Source organism: Balaenoptera physalus (assembly GCF_965194825.1).
Source record: "Balaenoptera physalus genome assembly, chromosome: 10".
In the NCBI taxonomy this organism is placed as follows: Eukaryota; Metazoa; Chordata; class Mammalia; order Artiodactyla; family Balaenopteridae; genus Balaenoptera; species Balaenoptera physalus.
In genome coordinates this window covers 108150032-108176128 of record NC_138889.1, presented here as the reverse complement: position 1 = coordinate 108176128, position 26097 = coordinate 108150032, and the positions used below count along the sequence as shown (strand labels likewise).

General features: G+C 47.4%; 3 protein-coding genes across 20 annotated transcripts in view; 2 read left to right on the top strand and 1 right to left on the bottom strand.

The window, feature by feature from the left end:
- SPTBN2 (spectrin beta, non-erythrocytic 2) overlaps positions 1-6889 on the top strand; it is a 39751-nt gene extending 32862 nt beyond the window's left edge. For 3 of the 7 annotated variants that reach the window (XM_082478185.1, XM_082478186.1, XM_082478184.1), the window contains 12 exons: positions 2-206; positions 793-1167; positions 1859-2103; positions 2199-2337; positions 2618-2702; positions 2981-3177; positions 3511-3653; positions 3743-3818; positions 4503-4723; positions 5005-5178; positions 5667-5709; positions 6038-6889. In XM_082478185.1, the coding sequence (XP_082334311.1) occupies positions 2-206; positions 793-1167; positions 1859-2103; positions 2199-2337; positions 2618-2702; positions 2981-3177; positions 3511-3653; positions 3743-3818; positions 4503-4723; positions 5005-5178; positions 5667-5709; positions 6038-6271 (2137 nt within the window). In that variant the 3' untranslated portion in view covers positions 6272-6889. The other 4 variants (XM_082478190.1, XM_082478189.1, XM_082478187.1 and 1 more) reach the window with 3 other exon arrangements.
- Positions 6890-12058: 5169 nt separating this feature from the next.
- Positions 12059-22211, top strand: LOC309668433 (RNA-binding protein 4B). Of its 8 annotated transcripts, none has more exons than XR_014268227.1 (5): positions 12059-12231; positions 12901-13324; positions 18385-19061; positions 20697-21013; positions 21524-22211. XR_014268227.1 is itself a non-coding variant. In XM_082478259.1 (4 exons), exons 2-3 carry the CDS (start codon positions 12913-12915, stop codon positions 19050-19052), a joined length of 1080 nt encoding a protein of 359 aa, XP_082334385.1. In that variant the 5' UTR covers positions 12059-12231; positions 12901-12912; the 3' UTR covers positions 19053-19061; positions 21605-22211. The 8 variants fall into 8 exon arrangements, 4 of the variants coding, with proteins under 4 accessions (XP_082334385.1, XP_082334386.1, XP_082334384.1 ...); XR_014268228.1 differs by lacking the exon at positions 12059-12231 and adding an exon at positions 12416-12526 and having other exon boundaries at positions 20697-20918; positions 21605-22211; XR_014268229.1 differs by lacking the exon at positions 12059-12231 and adding an exon at positions 12416-12526 and having other exon boundaries at positions 20697-20918.
- LOC309668429 (RNA-binding protein 14) overlaps positions 13331-26097 on the bottom strand; it is a 50394-nt gene continuing 37627 nt past the window's right edge. For 2 of the 5 annotated variants that reach the window (XM_082478222.1, XM_082478214.1), the window contains one exon: positions 13331-16019. In XM_082478222.1, coding sequence (XP_082334348.1) covers positions 15946-16019 — 74 coding nt within the window. In that variant the 3' untranslated portion in view covers positions 13331-15945. Of the gene's footprint in view, positions 16020-17172; positions 17217-19302; positions 21314-22239; positions 22306-26097 lie in introns of those variants that run through there. The other 3 variants (XM_082478212.1, XM_082478213.1, XM_082478211.1) reach the window with 3 other exon arrangements.

Genomic DNA, 26097 nt, shown 5'->3' with positions numbered 1-26097 from the left:
GCACGCGCATATCGATCCGCCAAGCCCAGGTGGACAAGCTGTACGCCAGCCTGAAGGAGCTGGCGGGAGAGCGGCGGGAGCGCCTGCACGAGCACCTGCGTCTGTGCCAGCTCCGCCGGGAGCTGGACGACCTGGAGCAGTGGATCCAGGAGCGCGAGGTGGTGGCGGCCTCGCACGAGCTGGGCCAGGACTACGAGCACGTGACTGTGAGTGCGGGGAGGACGGCGGCCACACGTGGGCTCCAGGAAGGGTAGAGGACCCACTGGGAGACTAGCCCTCCATCCTGGGCCGAGCACCAAGGGGCAGGGGCACAAGAACAGGTCGTGCAGACGCTGTCCTCTGGGTTCTGAGATATTTAATTGGAAGAACCGTGCAGAAAGGAGGACGTGGGGCCGCGCATAGACGTGGGCAAAAAGGAAATGACCGATCACTGTTTTCCAACAGAACTCAGCAGTACACTGGGGACTTGAGATTCCTCTCCACAGTTGGGGGTTGGACACTCACTGGTGCCGAAATATGGACCATAGTTAGGGTATCCTTGTCTGAAGACTAAAGGTTCCAAGTACCCCTTTGCTGGGGGCTGGAGGCTGGGCGTGTCAGTCAAATCCAGGGTCAACGGGAACCAGTTGCTTCTGCTGCCTAACTCGGCCCTGCTGAAGAAATCTATTTTGGCCCATGTGGCCCAGGGAAAGAAGTGGGTTCTCAGTCTGGGGTGAAAGGACTTGCCCCGCGAGTCAGGGACCACATCCTCCAGTGTCACAGTGTTGTCCGTGCAACCGCTTCCTCTGCCAGATGCTCCGGGACAAATTCCGAGAGTTCTCCCGGGACACGAGCACCATCGGCCAGGAGCGCGTGGACAGCGCCAACACCTTGGCCAACGGGCTCATCGCCGGGGGCCACGCCGCCCGGGCCACTGTGGCCGAGTGGAAGGACAGTCTCAACGAGGCCTGGGCTGACCTGCTCGAGCTGCTGGACACGCGGGGTCAGGTGCTGGCAGCGGCACACGAGCTGCAGCGCTTCCTGCACGGTGCGCGCCAGGCCCTGGCGCGGGTGCAGCACAAGCAGCAGCAGCTTCCAGACGGGACCGGCCGGGACCTCAACGCTGCCGAGGCCCTGCAGCGCCGACACTGTGCCTTTGAGCACGACATCCAGGCCCTCAGCGCCCAGGTCTGACTCAAGCATGGGTGGAGGCGGGGGGAGGGATGGGGGCACTTAGAGGAGACTCCGTGGGGAACATGGGGAGGCTGGAGGGATCGCATCCTCTGCAGGGCCACGTAGGGGTGAGGTTAGGATGGTTCCAGGAAACCATCTCTGGCCAGGGGACATCTAGCCACCCCGTCCACACCTGTAATGACAAGGCTTTGTGAGGGCCTGTGACATTTTCAGATGGTCCTGGTGGGTAGAAGATTCTTCATGTTGTACTTCATGTTGACCATCTGTTGGTCCCACTCAGGTGTTAGACCTACACAAAATAAGCATAGATCCTTCCTGCAGCCGTTTAAACCCAGTCGGCCCCCCACCGAAGTCCCTTCTTCAGGCCGAAAATCTCACTCTAGCAATCTTTGAGGTCCCCCACGAGCTGGACAGGCCTCTGAAAGCTCACCCAGCTAGTGACCCTTTTAAAGGGTTGATCCCCAGGCTAAGCCCAGGCCCCCTGGTAAGACCCTACAGGGCAGAGTATGACGGGGCTTACTCTGGACTCCAGCCCTCATCTTTCCCAGCACACCCCCCAACTCCTCCTCCTGCTTCTCCGGCTGGTAAAATGGGTAGGAGGTGTTGAGCAGAGGTCAGGACTGAGGGAGGTTGCAGCCCCTCAGAGTCTCCCAACTCTGCCTGACTTTGACCTGGGCCCCGGCAGGCCCAGCAGGTGCAGGATGACGGCCACCGGCTCCAGAAGGCCTACGCTGGAGACAAGGCGGAGGAGATCGGCCGCCACATGCAGGCCGTGGCCGAGGCCTGGGCGCAGCTTCAGGGAAGCTCTGCTGCCCGCCGCCAGCTGCTGCTGGACACCACGGACAAGTTCCGCTTCTTCAAGGCTGTCCGGGAGCTGATGCTGTGGATGGACGGAGTGAACCTGCAGATGGATGCCCAAGAGCGGCCCCGGTGAGGCCCACAGAGCCTGGCGGCCTCCGGGGGTTATGGGCTGGTGGCCGGGATAGGGTTGTGGGCAGCAGGTGATGTGGTCTCTGTGCCCCCAGGGACGTGTCCTCCGCAGACCTGGTCATCAAGAACCACCAAGGCATCAAGGCGGAGATAGAGGCCAGGGCTGACCGCTTCTCCTCTTGCATCGACATGGGACAGGGGCTGCTCGCCAGGAGCCACTACGCGGCTGAGGAGGTGTGTGAGGCCTGCGCGTAGCCGGGCACTCTCACGGGGGAGGCCTGAATGCTGATTTCTCCTCTGAGTCTTCCTGCTTCCTTTCATTCTTTCTTTGCAGAAACCTTTCACCTTCCCCTTAGTGCTGTTCAGGGATCTCCCCATTTTATCTTTCCCCCAGAACTGTCTGCCTCTTGAAATAAGAAATCACTGGTTCCCCCACGTGAGACCCCCCCCAGGGACCCTGGCAAGGCCCCGCTGGGTGCTAACTCGCATCTCCGCCCCCTCCCCCCCAACCCAGATCTCAGAGAAGCTGTCTCAGCTTCAGGCACGGCGCCAGGAGACAGCTGACAAGTGGCAGGAGAAGATGGACTGGCTGCAGCTTGGTGAGCTGCTGTAGGAAACTGACTGAGGGCTCCAGGCCCTGGGCGGTGAGGGAGCGGCTGGGGGTCTCGCACCCTGTAGTTTCCAGAGTAGGCGAGACCAGGAATCTGGGGCATGGAATTCAAGGCCCCCACCCTTGGCACTGCCTGGCTCTGCCCTAAGCTCCTGCTCTGGGGCAGTGGCTTTCTCTGTGTCCCTGTGCTTGAAGCTGCTGTGGCTATAATACCCTGTCGTTGCCCACCCTGATTTGCCACCTCCCTGCGACCCCTAATCCCTGCAGTTTTGGAGGTACTCGTGTTTGGGAGAGACGCAGGTATGGCGGAGGCCTGGCTGTGCAGCCAGGAGCCGTTGGTGCGAAGTGCTGAGCTGGGTTGCACAGTCGATGAAGTCGAGAGCCTCATCAAGCGGCACGAAGCCTTCCAGAAGTCCGCAGTGGCCTGGGAGGAGCGTTTCAGCGCACTGGAGAAGCTCACGGCGGTGAGGGCTACAGGACCCCAGAAATACCGGCCCCATCCCACTGCCCCAGACTTTGCGCGCTCTCCTGCTTGAAGAAGACATTTCTTCTCTTCCCATTGCCCCAGCATCTCCCAGATGTGAGCCAAGAGTGCCCTGTTGTCACCTCAGCTTTAGGAGCCATCTTTTTCCCTGGGTGGCACTAAGAGACACCATCTCCCCCATAACTCCTAATCCCCGCCTTCTTCTGGAATTATAGTCTCCATTCTTCCTGTTTCATCAGACTAGAGCTGAGACATTTCAGCTTTCCCCAGTGCCTGGGACCTTCCATGCTCTGACCTCAGAATTTTTTGACAGCTGGAGGAGCAGGAGAAGGAGCGGAAAAGAAAGAGGGAGGAAGAGGAACGGAGGAAACAGCCCCCTGCCCCAGAGCCCACCGCCGGTCTGCCTGAAGGGGCCCTGGTGGACAGCCAGACAGCGCCCGATGCTACCTGGGACAGGTGGGAGGTGGGACACTTCGGGGAGGAAGAGGAGGCTGAGCCAGAGCAACGCATAGACCTCACGTTCTCTGTCACCTCTGCCGTTCCAGAGCCCAGCCCCGCCTGCCAGCACCCTCACAGCCAGCCAGCGTGAACGGCGTCTGCACAGATGCGGAAGCCCCACAGGTGACTCCTGCCGCCCTGAGCGCCCCCATCAGAATCTTAGCCCCTCCCCTTGCACATCTGCGTACAGCGTCTTGTCCTTGTAGCCCCTGGTGGAACAACAGAGACTTGAGCAGGGCAGCTTCCCAGAAGCGCCTGTGAGTTTCTCTTGGAGGTGTGGGTATTGATAACTGGGAGATATGGGACGAAATGGGTATGTGAGCTGGGTGGTGGGGACAGCGGGGTCAGGAGAGGGCAGAGACTCAGAGGAAACGTGGAGGTGGCAAGACCAGCTCTTGGACTTCCAGTTTCGCGACCTGCAGGCTAGGTGTCTCCCATCTTATCTTTTTTTTTTAACTTTGGGTTTATTTATTTATTTATTTATTTATTTATTTATTTATTTATGGCTGTGTTGGGTCTTCGTTTCTGTGCGAGGGCTTTCTCTAGTTGCGGCAAGCGGGGGCCACTCTTCATCGCGGTGCACGGGCCTCTCATTATCGCGGCCTCTCTTGTTGCGGAGCACAGGCTCCAGACGCGCAGGCTCAGTAATTGTGGCTCACGGGCCTAGTTGCTCTGCGGCACGTGGGATCTTCCCAGACCAGGGCTCGAACCTGTGTCCCCTGCATTGGCAGGCAGGTTCTCAACCACTGCGCCACCAGGGAAGTCCTCCCATCTTATCTTTTGACACAGACACCGTTTTCTTCACAGGGGTCTGGTGCTGGGGACGAGGCCAATGGGCCACGGGGAGAGAAGCAGACCCGGACACGGGGCCCGACCCCTCCTATAATGCCCCAGAGCAGGTCATCCGAGTCAGCCCGGGTTGCCACCTTGCCCACCCGCGGCCCGGAGCTCTCTGCCCAAGAACAGATGGAGGGGCTGCTGTGCCGCAAACAGGAGATGGAGGCCTTTGGCAAGAAAGCCGCCAACAGGTACTGGGTCTGGTCATGTGGTGCCTGTGTCCCCTGCGGCTCCTGCCTTCTGGAGAGGCTTGCCCAGAACCTCTTCCTAGACTGGGGGGGTTGGGGGGTAGGACTCAGGAGCAGGTGGGGCCTCAGATGAGGGCCGGGAGGTTATAGAGACGATGGGCCTGATGACAGGAGTGGCACTGGGAGTCCTCGGACAACCAAGCTGTTCCCAGGATGACTGGCCCCTCAAAGGCCAGTCAGGCACCTGCGTCTCCTCCTCGTCACCTGCACCATGTCCCTCCTAGGTCATGGCAGAACGTGTACTGTGTCCTGCGGCGTGGGAGCCTTGGCTTTTACAAGGATGCTAAGGCAGCCAGTGCAGGAGTGCCGTACCACGGAGAAGTGCCTGTCAGCCTGGCCAGGGCCCAGGGCAGCGTTGCCTTTGATTATCGAAAGCGCAAGCATGTCTTCAAGCTGGGGTAGGAATGGAACGTGCCCTCAGGATGGTAGGGAAGGTCACAGTGATACAAGGCACAGGGGAGCCACTAGGGGACAGAGAGGTCAAGGAGGGAGAGGCGGGGGATCTGGTTGTCTTCCACACTAAGGGGAGGAGCACCAAGACGCAGGCCTGTCAAGCTGAAAAATTATCCTGCCTGGGAGATCTTGAAGCAGGATGCTGGCACTCCCCTGTCTCCAGGTACACCCGGGGGCTTGCCCCTGCCTGCCAGCCGGCAGCCAGAGCAGGAGGCAGGGCCTGGGATGGAAGTGAGCTCACCCTGGTCCTCGGCAGCCAATCAGGAAGGATTTGCTTTGGCACAGTCCTGGGAATCTGAAGAATGTGCAGAACGTGTCTGATCTGGGGGCATGTTCTCCAGCCTGGTCTCTGGGTGATAGTGAGCTCTCACCAGCCCTGATCTGGCCAGTCAGAGTCTCAGCTCTGCCCTGAGGTTTCTCTCTCTCCCAACAGCTTACAGGATGGGAAAGAATATTTATTCCAGGCCAAGGATGAGGTGAGCTGTCCCTTCTCCTCCCGTGTTCCCCTTCTCTCTGTGCAGTCTTAGAACCTCCAGATGCACGTTTCTTTCTTCCCTCGCCTCTCTCTTTTTCCTTGTCTGAAGTGTCTCATTCCTTGATATCAGACAACCCACAATGTGCCAACTGGATGTTTGTGAAGGCCACACCAAAACATGTTCCCTACCTTAAAGGGGTCTGTTTCTCCACTGAGATGAGGCAGTCATCTCCACCTCCTCCTCTTCCGCTTCCCCACTGTGGGCGAGCCAGCCACCCAAGCATAGCATCCTCCAAGCTGACCAGTTGTCTTTCCGCGCCCCACTGCAGGCAGAGATGAGCTCGTGGTTGAGGGTGGTGAATGCAGCCATTGCCACTGTGTCCTCGGCCTCTGGAGAGCCTGAAGAGCCAGCGGTGCCCACTGCCACCCGGGCCATGACCCGGGCCATGACCATGCCCCCGGTATCACCGGTCGGGGCGGAGGGACCTGTCGTACTTCGCAGCAAGGATGGCAGAGAAAGAGAGCGAGAAAAGCGCTTCAGCTTCTTCAAGAAGAACAAGTAGTTGGGGGCGAGACTCCCAGGCCAGCTGCCTCCCTCTGTCCAGGAAACTGCCAGGGACCGTCGACAGGGACCACCCTCTTGTCAGGACAACTGCCTGCTGCTAGGGTCTGTTGCCAAGGTCAACCCATCACCAGGAACTGTCTCTGGAGACAAGTCAGTGTCCCCAAGGGCAACCCTTCTCTTCTGCTATTTAATTCCAGACTGGTGGTGGGGCCCAGGCAACCCCCAATTCCACTCCCCCCCTTCTGCCCTCCTCCCCTAGCCTTACGCCTCTATCCCCACCGCAGCGCAGAGAGCGCAGCACCCTCTCCATAGGCCACGTGGGGAATGGTTGCCCCTGCCTCGGGGTCATTCTCCCGCCACAGCTAGGGCACGCCATCCAGTCCTTGCCCCTGGGGACCAGCCAGGAACCTCTCAGAGCTAAAGCAGGACCTGGGGGCAAGATTGCCAGATGACAAGTCAGAGACGCCGAAGCTCCCCCTTCACATCCTCCCTCATCCTCTGACTCAAGCAGCCCCTCCATCTCCAGCAACTCTCAACAGCTTCCGGGTGTGAGTTGTTCAGGGGCAACCACGGCCTTGAGTCTGGCCAAGGAGGTGATTAAACAGCTCAGCTTCTCTTACTGCCTCTGGGTGTCTTTGCTTTCCTGACCACAAGCCTCTCTGCCCATGCCCCTGTTCTTCCTTCTGGCCCTGGTCTCCTGTGTGTCAGGTTTCCCACTCTGCCCCCAGCATCCAAGCCCGCCAAGAACCACATTATTCTGTGAGTCTCCCTACCATGACCTCATTTCCCCATGACAATGACCTCCTCTTTGCTGGGTTGACCAATGTCAAACCTCTTTTTAGACCAAAGATGTTCACCATGATATTAACAAGCAGTATTGAGGCAGTGAATGACTGCTTCCCTGGTGCACAACTTTCTTCACTCGTGATTCTCTCGAACTGGTTTCAAAAATGGAAGACAGCCTAGTCTCAGCCACTGCTCAGCCTGACGGTGGAGAGTGGAGCATATATGTGGTGATTACTCACCCCCACCGTCTGTCTCAATAGAGAGGACCCCCAATAGGGGACCGAGGGAGTTCAGACAGGGATCAGATAAGTAACAGGTTCCCAATCCACTGACCAATAGAATGACATCACCCTGGGAAGCCACGAGATACATCCTAAGTGTGTAAACAAAAACACAGGAGAATGTATTTTAGATCCAGTGAAGTATAAAAAAAAGGAGCAGGTGGCTTTCCCTCTTGTCTCTGGCTCGGCAACTGGCGGTTTCAGGGCAATAGTATTTGCCTTGGTGGCCTCCTATAGGAAAAGCTTTGTTCTTTCATTGCTTCCCATATAAAAACAACCATTTCTTTTCGGGGCTCAGAGACCTTTCCAGGAAAGCAGCCCCATCTTTAGCATAATCGGCCAGGGGCCCTGGCTGAGCAGACCCTGACTATCATCAGCTGTGACAAAGACAGGGTCAGGTGTGTGCAGGCCCAGAACGTTTCCAAACATGAGATGTGGTAGACCAGATAGTACACAGAATAATTATCCCTTTCTCTTAAGAAGAGCAGATTCAGTATGCCAAAGTGAACATGTGGATAATGTAACTGGAATAACCTGTCGTGGGACTAAATGGAGTACTACAGCAGCACTACACAGACACCTTCTTTTGTTCTTCAGGTATAACTGTAAAATCCCCACTGTATGAAGGAAGAGAAAGTCACACATTGCGGCGTGCTCAGGGAATCTGGGTATTTGTACTCCATGGTGGCAAGCCTCGGGGTTGGAGGAGAAAGCAATAACTGGAGATTTTAGAAGGAAATGTATATGGGGGTGAGGAACCAATGGAGAAGTTATCATTTTAACTTGTTAATAGGGCAGCCAAGTGAAGCAGTCCTGCAGAATACGGTCAGACATTGTGAATGGAGACGTAATAAAAATATGGTTTGAGCATTTATGAACACATGGTAGCTGAAGCTACCTGAGTCCATGAATCCTTAAGGACAGGACATAGAAGAGGATAAGCATAAGCATAAGGTCAGGAAGTAAGTCTTGGGAGACACCTTCGGGAATGAGTGGAAGAAAGGGAAAGTTCCAGGAAAGATGACAGAATGGAATGGAGTGACGGATATGAGGCAGATTAGAGCACAAAAATACAATAATGCGGGTTCCACAAATCAATGGGGAAATAGGGACAGATAAAAATGGATTAATTATTTAGAGAAAAATGTTTGCATTCTTACCTAACCCCACCCCCAAGGGTGAACTCTAGATCTGTGCTATCTGGTATGGTAGCCACAGGCCATACGCGGCTACTAGCCACTTGATACGTGGCTAGTCAAAATTGAGATGTGCTGTAAGTGTAAAATGTTTTCTGGAGTTTGAAGACTGAAGAGGAAAAAAAAGAATTTAAAACATCTCAATAATTTTTATACTGATTATATGTTGAAATAGTTTAGCTATATTGGATTTTGAAAATATTAAAGTTAATTTCAACTGTTTCCTTTTATTTCTTAAATGTGTTTACCAGAAAATTTTGTACATGTCGCTCACATTATATTTCTGTTTGGACAGCACTGCTCTAAACGGACTACAGGCCTAAATGTGAAAGGTAAAAACATTAATGTTAATAGAAGAAAATGCAGGAGAACGTATTTGTGACTCGGGGGATGGAAAAGGACATTTTATAAAAAACTTCAAAAGCACAAACTTTAAGACAAAAATTGATTAAATCGATCACATAAAAAAATTAAGGATTTCTGTTCAGTGAAGGAAGGACTCCGTGGACAAAGTTAATAATTTGGTGGAATGAGAGAAGATATTTGAAACCAATAAGAGATTAATATCTAGAACATACAAGAAAATCCTGCAAACAAAAAGGAGACTGTAACCTGACAAGAAACACGGGGAAAAGATACGAATAGGGAAGTTACAGAAGAGTCAACCTCCCATGCTTAAGAGAAATAAGAGATGCTTAGAATCATTAGTGATCAGAGAAATGCAAATTAAAGCAACAATGATATACCACTTTATAGCTATTATACTGCCCAAAATTAGACAACTGGATAATGGCAAACATTGGCAGAGACACTGAGATGCAGGGCCCCTCAGGTGGGAGGGTAGACTGGTTTCCAGAGGACAACCTGGCACTACTTGGACTAGTTAGTTCCAAGTAGTTAGTTCCAACTAACTTGGACAAGTTAGTTCCAAGTATACCCTATGACCCAGCAACCCAGCAATTCCACCCCTGGGCTTATCTCCCCTCAAATTCTCACACCAAACCATTAGGGCACACAGAATTAACATAAGGATGTCCACTGCAACCTTGTTTATAACAACACTAAGGAGTTGGGAGGCAACCTGAGTGTCCTATGCTGGGAGATGGATAGGCAAAATATGGTGGTTGCACACTGTGGAGTATTACTCAATAGTTAGACACCACAGAGTAACTTAGTGCTTAGTGAAAAGAGTAAGAAACAGTGAGCTATACAACACAATTTACATAAACATTTGCAAAATTAATTTACCCAAATGAACAATGGGCGGGCTTTGTCTATATCCATATTAGGAGAAACCAAATGTAAAAGGGGATACTTGGGACAATCTAGGAAAATTTTAAATATAAATATTAGATGAAATTAGCATAGCAAAGAGCTGATGTTTTAGAGGCAGTTAGTGAAAACCTTACAGGCGAAATGACATTATGTCTGGGATTTGCCTTAAAAAAACTCCAGTCCACCCACCCACCCACACACAAATAGAGGGGCTACACAAAATAAGATCAGCAAAATGCTGATAACTGTCAATGCTGAGTAAGGGGTCCATAGGAGTGCATAATATTCTCTATTTGTGCCTTTTTGAAATTTTCCACAATAAAAGTTTTTTTAAAGGGAAAAAGTAAATGTGCACTAAAAAGACATGTTTTGTAGAAAACAAACTTACGGTTACCAAAGGGGAAGGTGGGGGAGGGATAAATTAGGAGTTTGGGATTAGCAGATGCAAACTACTGTATATAAAATAGATAAACAACAAGGTTCTACTGTATAGCACAGGGAACTATATTCAATATCCTGCAATAACCTATAATGGAAAAGAATATGAAAAAGAATATACGTATATATAAAACTGAATCACCTTGCCGTATACCAGAAACTAACACAACATTGTAAATCAACTATACTTCAATTTAAAATAAAGACATGTCTTGCAAGAACACAAACAAACAAAATAATACACACTAAACTCATTTACTGGTTGCCTATGAGGGAAGGGGAAGGGAAGTAACAGGGAATAGATAAGAACAGGGAAATAGATGGGGGGGAAGGAGATGTAATGGTATAGTCACAGCTATGAGGAGGAACAGCATAAAAACACAGGAGAAAAGGATGGTGAATGAATGAAAATTTTAGAAGGATGAAAACTGTTAAAAGGACATTCGTTTTGGTGACCTCAGAAAACTTGGGGCATTGGAGAGGAGGACAGAACCCGAAACACAGTGCACGAAGGTGGGCGACAGCAGGTTCAAACTCTGTTTGTGGAAGTCTGTCCTGGAACACAGGGAAGAAACCCAAGTTAAAAAACCGTAACAGTGAAGATGAGTGAAAGCTATTTCAGAAATGGGCAAGGAGGTCCCCATACATGTTTTAAAAGTCTGAGTGTAGAGAGAAAGTGGAAACGACCAAGAGGAGAAGGAAAGGGGAGAGGTAAATAGAAGTAGGTGGGAGACAAGCATGAGTGTTATCAGAATTGGAAGGACAGTGCCTCTTCTGAAATTGCTGGGAAACAAAGAATTCAGTGAAAGAAACATAACAAAGTAGTTGGAGAGGAAGAGGTCAGCCTGCAGAATTCGTGCCTGACAGTATCAGAAAGCATACCAAGGAGGAATGGTGATTGACAACCACCCTGGCATGCTCTACTTGGAGATAAGCTCAGTCCATCAATCTCCATAAACTTCTATTCTTTGTTCAAAGGTGACAGAGTAATCCACCTCAATATCTTCCTTTTTGCCACCAGGAGGTGCCCTTGGACCACAGCTGAATTTTGAAAGCTGGAAAGTGCTCAGGGACTCAAGTTGCCCAGTCCTCCAGCAGCTTGGTGTGGACATGGAGACCTGGCCTACCCCCAAAACAAGAAACCTCTCTGGGCCTCCTTTGGTGTGCTCACCACGGATCAGGAACTGTGAAGGACACACAATTAGAGCTTAATTCTCTAGCTAGGGAGAGAAAACCAGCCTTCATGTATATGTGACAAAACTTGACTGATTAAGTGCAGCTAGGATAGAATGCCTCTTACAGCTATCTCGGCTCTGCCATCTTTGGTTCTCCTTTTCCTCACCAATGCATAACGTGTTTGCAATTTAAAATTTTTAAATTATGTATAAAAGCTCTACCAAAAAAAGACTAGGTTAGCTTAAAATGTGGCGCGCCTCTATTGCTAAAATGTTGTCCCAAACTGCCATAGAGGTTGGCAGGCGCAAAGAAAACCCCCTTTTAAAGGACCCAGTTAGATAACCCTTTGTCATCAGCAGCCGCCTTCCTCCCCCACCCCCGCTCCCCCACATGGCCCAATAGCACGATCCATTGTGATGCTTAGTGATTCTCCCGGGTTTCTGATTTCACCAAGTCAGTGGTTGCGTCCAGGGCCCTTCTGACGCTTGAGCGACGACCGCCCACCTTCCAAGGTGGTGATTGGCTAGTCAGGCCAGAGGGCGGGCTGACCTCCGCTCCGCAGCGCCGTCACCAGCCGGCCCCGCCCCCGTATCGGGGCGACTGCGCGCAGAGCCCGGGGCAGCCATTTGTATGCGGCCGCGGGATTGGTCGTCCGGCTCCCGCGAGGGTGAGGGGGGGGCAGCGCGCACTCGCGCGTGCGTGAGCTGGCGCGCGAGAAAGGGCCCGGTCGCGCTGAGGCTCGAGCGGCCGTCGCCATTTTGCAGGGTTCTCTCTGACGCGGGAGCCGCCGCCGCCGCCACCCGGAGGTGCGAGGGGTTCTTGTGGGTGTGTGGGGAGCCTAGGAGAGGGCCGGGCCGGGCCTTTGGCGGACGGGGTTGGCCCAGGGTTAGGGTTTCTCCTTTTGCTGCGGGAGGTCCGGGGAAGACACCGGGAGGAGGCGGGGCCGGGTTTCCGGAGGGGGCGGGGCAGAGGTCGGGTCGAGTCTTTGTTGGGGCGAAGGAAGTGGAGTTGGGCCGCTGGGGCGGGGGTGTCCCAGGTTGGGGCAAAGGGGGCCTTTTAATTCTTAGAGTATCTTGAAAGGTGATGCCGCACGGAAGAGAGGTACACAGATTTCCCTCCAAAACCTTGTTACCAGGGACAGTAAGATATATGCCTCTTGACCCCTGCTTGGACTCTTCTCTTACCTGCCCCCCAAAGAGAGTATTTTCAGCTAACCCTGTTACTAAAAATGCGCCTCATTTAACGGAGATGATGGGCTGTGCACTGCCTGCTGACACCCGACCTGTTCGCGTGTCACACACAACTCACACTACTCCGTAAGAGTAAACCTTTGCTCCCGCTATTGAAAACATAATGAACGTCTCTGTGAGGATCTTGATGGTGCCAGGAACTTTGGAGGATTAATCCAAAATGCAGTGCACTGAAATTTTTCCCTCCACCCCTAAGTTTCGGAAATCTCCTTTCTTCTTTTCCAGGCTCTTGTCAGGATGGTGAAGCTGTTCATTGGAAACCTGCCCCGGGAGGCCACAGAGCAGGAGATCCGCTCACTCTTCGAGCAGTATGGGAAGGTGCTGGAGTGTGACATCATTAAGAACTACGGCTTTGTGCACATAGAGGACAAGACGGCGGCCGAGGATGCCATACGCAACCTGCACCACTACAAGCTGCACGGGGTGAACATCAACGTGGAAGCCAGCAAGAATAAGAGCAAAGCTTCAACCAAATTGCATGTAGGCAACATCAGTCCTACTTGTACCAACCAAGAGCTTCGGGCCAAGTTTGAGGAGTATGGTCCGGTCATTGAATGTGACATCGTGAAAGATTATGCCTTTGTACACATGGAGCGGGCAGAGGATGCAGTGGAGGCCATCAGGGGCCTTGACAACACAGAGTTTCAAGGTGAACTGCTCTGGGGCCTGGGTGGCAAAACTGAGTGGGGTCTAGCTCTAGACAGAGGCAAGAACACAGGACCATGGGGCTGGCAGGGTGGTTTCTTACATTCCGTTTTAGCCGGAAGTAATAGAAAGATTGTATGTTTACCACACTTAAGCACAGCTTACTCATGGAGAAGCAAACACTTCTCCCTTTCAGATTTGCCGAGATGTTTCTCAGCAACTTTGTAGAATCACAAACGGTGGGTTACTTTATCCTGCAGGCCATCATTCATTTGGGTGCCGTTGGAAGTTTAATCTGCCTGGGCAAATGAGTATCTCATGGGAGAAGGGAGGATAAAGGTCTGTGGGTTACCTGCTTCTTCTGTTATGACAAGGAAGCCTTATATTTGAGAGTTTAAATGCTTAGGGTTTATACTCTTTACTGCCGTGGGTGATGGGCTGTGGTGGGAAAGAACAACGAAGACATCTCGAAGAATCCCTATATTATAAATCTGGGTGGTGAATCTGGATTTGGGGAGTATCTTTTGAGTACTCAGGTCTGTTCGGTCTGAACTCTACAAGCAGAGCCAAAAGCCATGCCATGGACTGTTCTGCTCCACCTACTATTATTTAACCCTAAGGGGAAAAAAGGAAATTTCTAAAAATATTAGGTTGAATGGGAATGATGTTCCTGCTTCTGAGGAGATTCCAGTAAGGGTGTTGTATCGAATTATTTATGTCATTAATAAACGTACATATGTTGTCATTAATACCACAAGAGGTTGACTGAAGACTCTCTAGGACTGTGCTCATATGGTAGCCACTAGCCACATGTGGCTATTAAATTGAAATTAAATAAATTTAAAAATTCAGTTTCTCAGTTGTGCTGCACACATTTCAAGCACTCAGAAGTCGTATGAGGCTAGTGGAGAGTGTATTCGTGCAGTTATGGAACGTTTCCATCGTCACAGAAAGTTCTCTTGTACAGCACTGTTCTACAGGTTTTTTGTTGACACTATCTTGGACCGCACGTTTATAGCCGCTTTTCAGGTTCATAAATTAAGACCATTTTTTCTGAGTGCCACTAAAAGGGTTGTTAAGAAGTACTTAAGGGTCCTCTACTAAACCTAGAAAACAGAAAAGAAATGAGGAGAGGAAAAATTGACCAGAAAAGGGTAAGAAAGTGTGCAAATAGTAGATTATAAATGGTGCGTCAGATATCTTTGGCCTCAGCCAGTGTTGTCTTGGTCTTTAGCTACTCTTTAAAGCACAGGGCAAAAGTTGTAGATACTTTCTACCGTTAACTTGTCATACGACTTTGGACAAGTGTTTTAACCTCTCAGTGCTTCATTCTCCCCACTTATAAAATAGAATTAATGATCCCTGCCATACCTCCTTCACAGGATGGTAGTGAGGCTAGAATGAGGTAATAAGATGTGAAAGTGTTTTGACAGTAAAAGCACTGTATGATGAAAGGTGAGTGGTGTTTGCAACAATGAGTGTTTCTGTTACGGTTAGAAACTTATTTAAAATGTAATAGTCGGCTTTCATTATTAGCTGTTGCACTTCAGACAGCTTTAAAAATATTCTTAATTATTTTCATTTGATGAGAGAGGGGATCATGAATGGACGGTGTTGGGGAAATGGGGGTTCTCTCTTGACAAGTAACAAGCAAAATGTAAAAAGTGCAGTTAAAGTCAGGTACAAAGTGCAGAGGTATTCTAGTATAATACTGCATGTTCTTGTCTTTTTAATATGCAATTGAATAAAAGGGTAGGGGCCAAAATAAGTGTATGGAAATCAGTTAATTGGGGGGAGTGGACTTGATGAAAGGAATGTTTGTTTTAATATAGTGAGTTTAATTACTTCAGGAAGCAGATATCTGAGTAACGCAATGATCCATGAGATTTTTTTTTTAATGTCTTTATTGGAAGAAAAGGATCCTTTATTTGGTTTTCATGTTATTAGCCTGGGCCCCTGGAAAAAGCACTCAACGGCGTACGTACGTACAGACATTTTTATAACCAGCTCGGTTTTTTTCCCAGATGACAAGAGAAAGTTTAGCATTGGATAATAAGTTGCAGTTTTACAGAAAATACAATCTAGATACCAATTTGTCGCATTTTTCCATAAAGCCTTTTCAGTCATCTAATGAAGGGGGCCTCTTAAGAGTGCCTCTTTGGGCATCTTTTGAACCTTTGTGTTAATGGCTGCCATAGGCTTCCTCATTGTATGACTTCTGAAAGAAAGCAGCGGAATCTGAGTTCACCTGGGTCTTTCAGGATGTTTCCTCTCCACAGGCAGCAGTGAACTGAACCACTATTGAGTTAGCAAACAGTTTGCATTGGAAGACCCTAAAGAAGCTATTCCCAAGTAACTACTCAGGCAGCTGAATTGGGAATGATATGTAAGAGTTCAGACGTTTCATTTTTCCCCAATATGTAAACAAGCAGTAAATTGGAGTACAGTTGTATATCAGCTATATCCCTAATCTTCTCTGGATCCTGGCACTTGATAGGAGCTCAGCAATGAGGACCCCAAGTTGCCCGCCTCTTTGTTTCAAAACAAAACACTTTTGCGGGGGCTGGTTTTCTGGGAAATGTTGGCAACACATCTCAGTAATTTTTTGGAGATCTCAGAAAATCTTTAAGCTTTTGGCCTCTCCAAGTGTAGTAGAGTGGTAGAATTTAATCCTCTTTCAATTTTCTTTGCCCTGGTTCCTTAAGGTAATAGAGAAGCACAGAATATTTCAATTATAAGAACTTTAGGGCAGGGGTCCCCAACCCCCGGGATCTAATGCCTGATGATAGGAGGTGGAGCTGATGTAATAATAACAGAAATAAAGTGCACAATAAATGCAATGCGCTTGAATCATCCAACCCCCACCACCACCACCATCACCCTGGTCTTTGGAAAAATTTTCTTCCACAAAAAACGTCCCTGGTGCCAAAAAGGTTGGGAACCGCTGCTTTAGGGGATTTAAATTAAAAGCCTAGTTACAACCTCTGGAAAGATTATGTGAAAAAAAACCCTGTCACTTCTGTTGCAGATCTTTTAGTTCTGGGTAAAAAATTTTTTTACCTGAATCCTTTTCACAACTACTACGGGGGTAGATTTTGCCACAGATGTTTATAAACTTCTGAGTTCCGCTCTAAATAAAGCAGTGGTGAAGACTGGATGTATTAATAGAAACATCAAGGTGGGGGCAAAAAAAACTGGGTTTTATTTCTCAAAAAAAATGGACCCATAATCTATAAAGGAGCAAGTTAAATATTTTCCTTAAAAATGTACTTCTAGGTTTCTGGATTGGCTGCTTTTTAGATTGGCATTGTTACACTGACTTCAGAATTGGAGCACAGTTTGTGTCTTTCACACAGATTAATGTCACCATGCATGTTTGAAAGCCAAGTTAACTTGTAATCCTCCAGTGTAAATTATAGGGAATTCTACATTTGGGATATAAATTGGGGCAAAATCAGTGTGTTTCTGTTCTCAGCACAGTTAGCATTTGGCCCATAATAACTTCTAAGAATGGGAATATCTAAATCTCTGAAAATACTGGGATGGCTAACTGCTGCTTTCAGAGAATTATTGCCATTTAGTATCTGTTGACGGTATCAGCGTTGATGGTGGATGCTGCCTCTCTACTAGCAGCTGGAAGTAAAAACCTGAGCACCTTTGTTTCTGCTAAAGAAAGGGTTTTAAGTTTGAGGCGGCAACTGCTAGAAACTGGGGTGGTAGGAATGTTGGACATTGGGCAGAACTGAGTTTGACTAAAGTGATATTACTGCACTAACCCGCTCCCCTCTCAGGGTCAGTGCATGGCGCTGTTCTGGCTGCCGTCCTGAATCGGGCTGTTTCCAACAGGATGGTGGAGCACGAGGCCTCCTATCGCATAGCTGCATCCAGAACAAGGTCTGTTAAAGAGAGAGCAACTTACTGATCGCGGAGGGGGGATTTGTTCTGAGCCGCCCTTTAGAGTGATGTTCTCTACGTCTGTACTGGCTGCCTTTTGGCTACAATTTGTAAAGCATTGACTTGATCTCCAAAGTCTTAGGCAGTTTGGCACTAAATGCTGCCAAGAATATGCCTTTTCTCAAACTGCTTTTAAAGACCTTGGATGCTTTCATTAGTAAGGGTCCCTTGGCTTGATGGTACACACGGCCAGGGCAAAGATTGTTTCTTCTCTTAGCTGTTCCTCGTTCTGGTCATTTTTTGGAAGTATGGATGTGGCTTGTTTGTATGGGTGCCCAGAAGCCTTTAGGCAAATGCTGCGTTTTTCTAACAGGTAGATAATCCCCTGTAAAGAATTGTAAACTACATAGCAGGATGAAATGCCGATCATTGCATTACATGGAAGCACACTGTCCCTGAGAAACCAGTACTGCTTCAAGACCTAATTCTAACTGTTGACAGGCCTAGATCAAGTAGTTTTCTTTTCCACAGTAGGCATGGGTTCACCCTTGCTGAAAAAAGTGGGGGTGGGGTTGAAATGTGGAGGGTCTTATAACTAACTCTTAGAGGTACTAGAGTTGAAGCAGATGATGAGCCAGGTATGATTTGTGTACCCAACATAGCCTTCTGGTGACACCTGGAAAAATGGCTGGAGGAAACAAGATGGACAGCATATTGCTGTGGTTTTTAAGCTACAGTAAATGCTCAGGCCTTACGTGGCCCTGAGTAAATCAGTGAGAGGTAGGATGCTTTCCTCTGTCATAAGTGAGGTTTTGTTGGATATTTGATTCGGAAAAACGGTCAGGTTTTGAATGGTTAGAATTAATAATAGTAGTGAAAAGTGGAAACTTTCTCAATTTCTGTGTTGGAGAAGAAAGTTGTGGAGACGGAAGTAGGAGGGAATCCCGATCTACTGGTGTAAGTAGAAAGTACTGACTGGTTTCTGAGGACTCAAATTTTCTAGCTCTCATCTGTTAAAACTTCAACTTCTTTTGGAGGGGATTGCTGAAATAGGGTTGCAGGAGTGTGCGTATGTTTGTGTGTCTTTTGCCAACTAGTTCACTTTCATTTTGGGGAGGATAAAGAATGTCAATGAGTTATAATAAATCTTCTTACGTCTATTTCCTCAAGGCAAACGAATGCACGTGCAGTTGTCCACCAGCCGGCTTCGGACTGCCCCTGGGATGGGAGACCAGAGTGGCTGCTATCGGTGTGGGAAAGAGGGGCACTGGTCCAAAGAGTGTCCGGTAGATCGTACGGGTCGTGTGGCGGACTTTACCGAGCAATATAACGAACAGTATGGAGCAGTGCGCACACCTTACGCCATGGGCTACGGGGAATCCGTGTATTACAACGACGCGTATGGAGCGCTCGACTACTATAAGCGTTACCGAGTCCGTTCTTATGAGGCAGTGGCAGCAGCAGCAGCAGCTTCCGCGTACAACTACGCAGAGCAGACCATGTCCCATCTGCCTCAAGTCCAGAGCACAGCTGTGACCAGTCACCTCAACTCCACTTCTGTTGATCCCTACGACAGACACCTGTTGCCAAACTCAGGCGCTGCTGCCACCTCAGCTGCTATGGCTGCTGCCGCTGCCACCACTTCCTCCTATTACGGAAGGGACAGGAGCCCCCTGCGTCGTGCTGCAGCTGTGCTCCCCACAGTTGGAGAGGGCTACGGTTATGGGCCAGAGAGTGAGCTGTCTCAGGCTTCAGCTGCTGCACGGAATTCTCTGTATGACATGGCCCGGTATGAGCGGGAGCAGTATGTGGACCGAGCACGGTACTCAGCCTTTTAAAAACTGGAGGTGAGAGTGGGGTGGGTGTGGTTAAGAGATTACATTTAGTTCCCCAGGAGGGAGACCTGTGCCCCATAGAGGAGGCTAAAGCCACCTGTTTGCTGTCAGGACAGTATCCAAAAGGTATAAATTGCATGTTAGTCTTAAGTATTTCTCTAACTTAGGCCAGGGGTTCATTTGGCCTGTTGAGGTTTTAGTTTGCAACTCGAACCAACCGTTTGTTCCTTCTGAGAGAACAACAGCAACTCAGTTTGTTAGTAAGAATATTGTTCTTTAATCAAGTGTAAGCAGATCTGGGTTACAGAGACATAGTTAGGAGAACTAACACTTGTTGAGTGCCCTCTTTGTACAGTATATCATTTAATCATACAGCTAGCCTTTAAGATATTTTCTTTTATGGAGAAGGGAACTAAGGCTCAGAGGGGTTAAGTACTTTGCCTAAAGTCATTTGGTAACTGAGAGGTAGAGCCAGAATTCAAACTCAGGCGTGCCTGAGTCCAAAACCACTTTCTCTTTGCACCACAGAAGTCACTGTAGTGTATGCTGAAGAGTACAGGTTCAGGAGTTAATAATGAGTGTCACCAGTGAGAATTTAAGCTATAACTTCAGGCTTCCAGTTTGCTAATAAAACTACTACTTCGGCCATGAGCCTTTATCAGAGGAAACTCTTCTAATATATCTATAAGCCACATAAAATCCTCTAAATTCTAGGTGTTTAGTTCCAGGATACTTGCCTGAAAGCAGAACGTTTTGATGCCACTGTCCCATGGTGTCCCTTCCTTGTTAGTAATCCAGAGCATCGTGTTCTGTGTGGGCACTTAAGCCGTATTTCTGCATGGCTTATGCTATCATTTAGAGCCTGACACTTCCCATTTCTTCCAGCAAATTTTGTTTTTTTTTGTTTTGAGAGGAGGAACATTTAAGGAGCTAGATAAAACAGGTAATTTTCTGATGTGTGTAAGTCCCATTGGTGGTAACCCTGCAATTTTTCCTACTTCAGAAAATGTATAGCAAAGATGTTCGAATGTCAAGAATAATTAGGAGTATCTAGAGATTGATAAAACTCTTCATCTTAGTGGAAATTGCATCATAACTTTCTATTCTCATGGTTTTCCTTGTACCTTGAAATTGAGCATCAGTAGAACTGGAGGCCTCGTAGCAAAGTTAAACTGAGTTACCACTGAGTTTTCAGGGTTCCTGAGTACCCCTTTGGTATATGTGGAGAAGAAAACCAAGTGACAGGAATTTGCCCTTTTACGTAGTGGGAAGCAAATATGATGTGAACCTGTGATAAGTTATGTCCTATATGACCATGACAAGACAGATCCCCTGAGACCGCTGTGTAGTGTGTGTTCATGTGCATGAAGAGGATAATCTTACAACTAGTGTAGTTTGCCATTATTTTTACTTTTATTGCTGCTGGATCTGCCATGAAGTAGGATATGCCTCTAAAGTAAGGTGGTATCTTCTATTGGATAACTTATATTTCTCTCAAATATGTTCCAAAGTTAAATATTAAAGTAGTGTATATTGTGGTCTTTAAAGGGTATTGCTAAGGTATTTTTAAGTGATTTTTGACTGCGAGCAGTGGTTGTTCAACTAACCTCTTTTTAGTGATGACTTTTAAAGAAACTTACCTTCCAGGTGTGAACCTCAAATGGACTGAATAACCTTGAGTTGGTTGCAGTCCCAGGAGCCTGATGTTAATGAGGCTGCCAGGATGAAATACTCCAGAACTGCTGGGGATCCAAATTCGGGTCTCACCCTAGCAGAACTGATTCAAGAACGTCACAACTTTTGAAGTCGATTGGCACAGATCAAGACCAAGATTTGGCCCTTTGTCTGTAATAAGTAGAGGAACTTGGTGTGAGTTAACTTTTTTTTTCCCCCAGCCATTGGTGTCTGGAGTTCCCATCATCAGTGGAAGAATTAGAGAATTTAGGATTTCTTCTTTTGATTTGGTAAGGGAGATTTGGTCAATTAAAGGAACTACTGGAATTATGGCTCTAAATCTGTGACAGTATGATATGCAGATATGTTGGAGGATGAATGAACCACTCCTTGAAACCCTTTGTGATTGTCATTTCTGAAAATTTGTTCACTATGAAAGATTAAAAATGAGACAAATTTAGAAGAGTGCAGTTGGCCATATTTGAGACCTTGGCATCTTCTGATTTTTCTGGATAAATTATGGTTCTTGATAATATCTGTATGCCCTTTGTTGCAGCGACAGTAGCCTTGTATCACAGAAGTAGTCTTGCCTAAAAGATTGGTAAGAAAGTGAGAAAGATATGTTTATCACCAGCACAGCAGTCTTCCAGATAGACTGCTTCTTGTTCTATATATAGCTAAAAGTAAACTCCTATATATAGCCATAGTAGACTCTTAGGTAATTATATGAGTTGTAAGTTTGATCCGGTCTGACTTGGTTTTGTTTTGTTCTGTTCTTTTTTTTCCCCCCTGGAATACAGGACGGGACCAGGGCCCTTGTACTCGGAGCCAAGCTGCTCTCCAGGCATTGTGTAAGCCTCTTGTGTTGTGCTCTCTTTCAGGTAGGATAATTGCGGACTGAACCCTCGGGCTGCGGTCATATATGAGAACTTGCTCCGCGCGGTCCCCTTTGCCGGGATGTTTCCATTGCTTCATGTTTCAGTAAACAAAGGAGTTTGTGACCAACTATGTTTTCTTTCTTAATTTAATTCTTCTAAGTTGACTTTTCTTTCCTCCTGATACTAGTCTCTGTAGCCTTTCACTCTATTCCTTATGTTCTCAGCCTCTGAGCAGCCCTAGGTAAGGATTATGCTGGCATCCCCTTTTTCCTGTACAGTGGAATCCCTCTTATCTTGCTTTCCTTAGGAGTTGAACCCTTCTCCCTGTCTACCTGCAACATCTCCTTTCCCTTTAAAATGACCATGTAGTGGCAAGCAGCCTTTTACTCTTCTCTGTTAGCTCTGGACTCTAACGTTGAAGCTAATCTTCTGAAATTGTAGGACCATTGGGGTTTTGGTTGTTGTTTTGTTTTGTTTTGTTTTTTTATGTCTGACCTGTGATCATGGTACAGCATTGGCTGAAATTTAGCCTTGTTTTACTCCACTTCTCCCCCTTTTTTTTTTTTTTTTTAATATTTTGACAAATAAACGTTTCTAACACTTAAGTATCTTTTTGTATTTGTGTGACTGTTATTTACCACCAATATCTTCTGGTTCTTTCTTAGTTGTGCTCAAACCACAAACTTCAGTGACAGAATAGATATCTGAAATTTAGATGTACAAGGAAGGATTTAGTCAGATAAGTAATATGGCTGCAGCAATAAGTGGAGATAAGTTAGCCAACATCTTGAGACATTGATAAATATGCTATACCTGGTAGTCAGCTGCTTCTCTCTAAATAACCAGAGCTGCTTTTTCCCTTTTATAGGCCAGCAAACCCAGGTTAGTAGTGATAGAAGTAAGCCCCACAGAGAGAACCCTGGATCAGGAAAAGGCTGAGCCAGAACAAAGGACCTGTCAGAGTCTCAATTTGACTTCATAGTGTATGTTCATTTAAATTCACAATTTAAACTAGGATTAGACTTTGGCTAAAGTGAATACAATAGTTATGATGATATGGGGAAACGTGTCAGTATTTTGAGCAGAAAAGCAAGTAGGGTATTCATAACTGGCAGTGATAATATTCTGCAATAAAATGTGCCCTCTAGAAATTTTTTTTAAGGATTTATGGACATATTTTCTTATTGCTTAGATCCTCATAAAACAAGTTTAATGATGGACTCAACCCCACTTAAGCTTTATTATATCCTGTATCACATGGTGATATAAATTCTGTGAACCTTTATCTAACAATTATACAGTACTTTCCCCACATATTTTGTACTTAAAATACTTTTGACATAGGTGAAGCAAAACTTTTCCTTGATTTTTGGGGGTAGGATACAACAATCTAGAGAGGTTAATCTCTCTATGCACACACTCCAACTAGTGATGATGTACATCCAATACCTATGTTAGCTCCAATATTCCCCAAGGAGGCGGGATTGTCCTTGTTTTACAAAAAAGAAGGCAAAGATACTGAGATTTCCTTGTGATTGATCTGCAAGGCATCGGACAGAGCAAAGAAATAAAATATGTACAGCTTTTGTTAGCCTCACCAAAATCGCTGGTCCTCCTCTGTGCTAAGTTAACATAGAAATTTAACATATCTTGATTTCCATATCACTGGCAGGACAAGCTAGAAAAAAAATTGGATTCTGCAAAACAGTTTTACATCAGCACTGTCCAGTAAAACTTTTGGCAGTGTTGGAAGTGTTCTATATCTGTCCTGTCCAATTTGTAGCTACTAGCCACATGTGCCTGTTAAGTACTTGAAATGTACCTAGTGAAGCTGAGAAACTGAAGTTTTTATTTTAATTAGCCACATGTGGCTAGTGGTTACTGTATTGCACAGCACAGTTTAAATGGTAAAGTAGGGACTTCCGGTGGTACAGCGGTTAAGATTCTGCACTTCCACTGCAGGGGGGCACGGGCTTGATCCCTGGTCGGGGAACTAAGATCTTGAATGCTGTGTGGTGTGGCCAAAAAAATAAATTAATTTAGAAAATAATAAATGGTAAAGTAAGTTTCTTAGGAGGAGAAAAGCCTTGAAGAATCATATAAAATATTTCTCCCTTAGAAAATCCTTTCACCCTACCCAAAACAGATGACACTGGGAAAGGGGTTAGTTTTCAGCCAGCGTAAGAGGACTGTTGAATAGGAACAAATAGCTTTATTTCTAAACCTCAGTTTAGAAATTGCATGTTGTGGGTACAAAATTCCTTTTATTCACCAAGACCAAGTTCTTCATTATAGACCATTTTAGAGTCCCACGAGGCCTCTCACACTAAAAGCTCTGGAATTCATTCATCAGTGATTTGAATTCCTTCTGGGCCAAGATTTGGGTGATGAATGAGACATACGTGATTCCTAGTTGAGAAGCAAACTTTGACCACGTCTCTCATAAGCACAACAGAGGGACAAGTACAGGGTGCCTTGAAAACGTAAATAGTGACTGACTTTGGGGGACAGGTGGAGGGGGGCAGTTGCTATTCCAGGTTGAAACAGCATATGTGAAGGATCCTGATCAAGGAAGAGTGTGGTGCCCATTAGGAACCAGAAAGGGAGCTCTGTGGCAGGAGAAATCTGTGTGGCAGAAATCTGAAGAGGTAAGTTCCAGCACAGTTGACGAGAGCCTTGTGGGCTGTGTTAAGGAATTTCATCTTTAAGACTAACTGGGGGGCTTCCCTGGTGGCGCAGTGGTTGAGGAGCTGCCTGCCAATGCAGGGGACACGGGTTCGAGTCCTGGTCTGGGAAGATCCCACATGCCGCGGAACAACTGGGCCCGTGAGCCACAGCTACTGAGCCTGCGTGTCTGGAGCCTGTGCTCCACAACAGGAGAGGCCACGACAGTGAGAGGCCCGTGCACCGCGATGAAGAGTGGCCCCCACACCACGATGAAGAGCGGCCACCGCTTGCCACAACTAGAGAAAGCCCTCGCACAGAAACGAGGACCCAACACAGCCAAAAATAAATAATTTAAAAAAAGAAAAGAGTATTTCATTAAAAAAAAAAAAAAAAAAAAGACTAACTGGGGGACTTCCCTGGTGGCGCAGTGGTTAAGAATCCACTGCCAGTGCAGGGGACACGGGTTCCAGTCCGGGAAGATCCCACATGCCGCGAAGCAACTAAGCCCGTGCGCCACAACTACTGAGCCTGCGCTCTAGAGCCCGCGAGCCACAACTGAGCCTGCATGCCACAACTACTGAAGCCCACGTGCCTAGAGCCCGTGCTCCTTGACAAGAGAGGCCGCCACGGTGAGAAGCCCGTGCAGAGCAATGAACAGTAGACCCCGCTTGCTGCAACTAGAGAAAGCCCGCCAGCGGCAATTAAGACACAATGAAGCCATAAATAAATAAATAAATAAATAAATAAATAAGACTTAAATGGAAGCTATTAAAGGGTTTTACGTTTGAAGGTAACAGGATCAGATTCATTTTTCCTGAAAGATCATTGTGATTGGACAGAACAAAAGTGAATAGCATTACACTCCAATGTTCATAGCAGCATTATTTACAATTGCCAAGGTGTGGAAACAACCTAAATGTCCATCAACAGATGAATGGATAAAGAAGATGTGGTATATAAATATATATAATAGAATACCACTCAGCCATTAAAAATGAAATTTTGCCGTTTGCAGCAACATGGATGGACTTGGAGGGTGTTATGCTAAGTGAAATAAGACAAAGACAAATACTGTATGATACCACTTATATGTGGAATCTAAAAAATACAACTAGTGAATAAAACAAAAAAGAAGCAGACAGCAATACAGAGAAACCAACTTGTGGTTACCAGTGGGGAGAGGGAAGGGAGAGGGGCAGTACAGGGGCGGAGGGGGGGGGGAAGTGTTATTATAGGATTATATGAAATCGTGTGAAACTTCTGAAAATTGTAAAGCACTATTGAATTTAAAGAATTCAATTTTTTTAATTTAAATTTTTTAAACTTTTTAAAAGTTTAAAAGAAGTGAATAGCGAGATTTGCCTGATATATAACAGAGGTCTCTCCCCTAATCATGAAGCTGATAGAGTTGATGTTTTGTTTTAAAGGAAGAAAAAATACCTCAAAGACAGGAAAAGAACCATGCATAAGGAAATGTGATTCAAGGGGGCAGGGTTTAAATCCTGAGGCTGACTGATCACGCCTTTACAGGGGTGGGTTGTGCCTCTCCCACTCTAACATTGCTAAGCACCTGTTGCGGGCCAGGCCCTACCTAAGGGTTTTACACTAGGCACCACTGAATGCTGAAGGGCGAGGGAGATGAGATAGATCTCAGAGATCTTAAGAGATGAGAAAGTATGACCAAAGCAGTAACTGCTATAAGAAATGTAAGGCTTCCCTGGTGGTGCAGTGGTTAAGAATCCGCCTGTCAATGCAGCGGACACGGGTTCGAGCCCTGGACCAGGAAGATCCCACATGCCACGAAGCAACTAAGCCCGTGCGCCACAACT

Bases quoted from the DNA above. Each gene is read 5' to 3' on its own strand.
- LOC309668433 (XM_082478258.1), top strand. The intron at 13,325-18,384 runs GTGAACTGCTCT...TATTTCCTCAAG, and splicing joins TGACAACACAGAGTTTCAAG to GCAAACGAATGCACGTGCAG.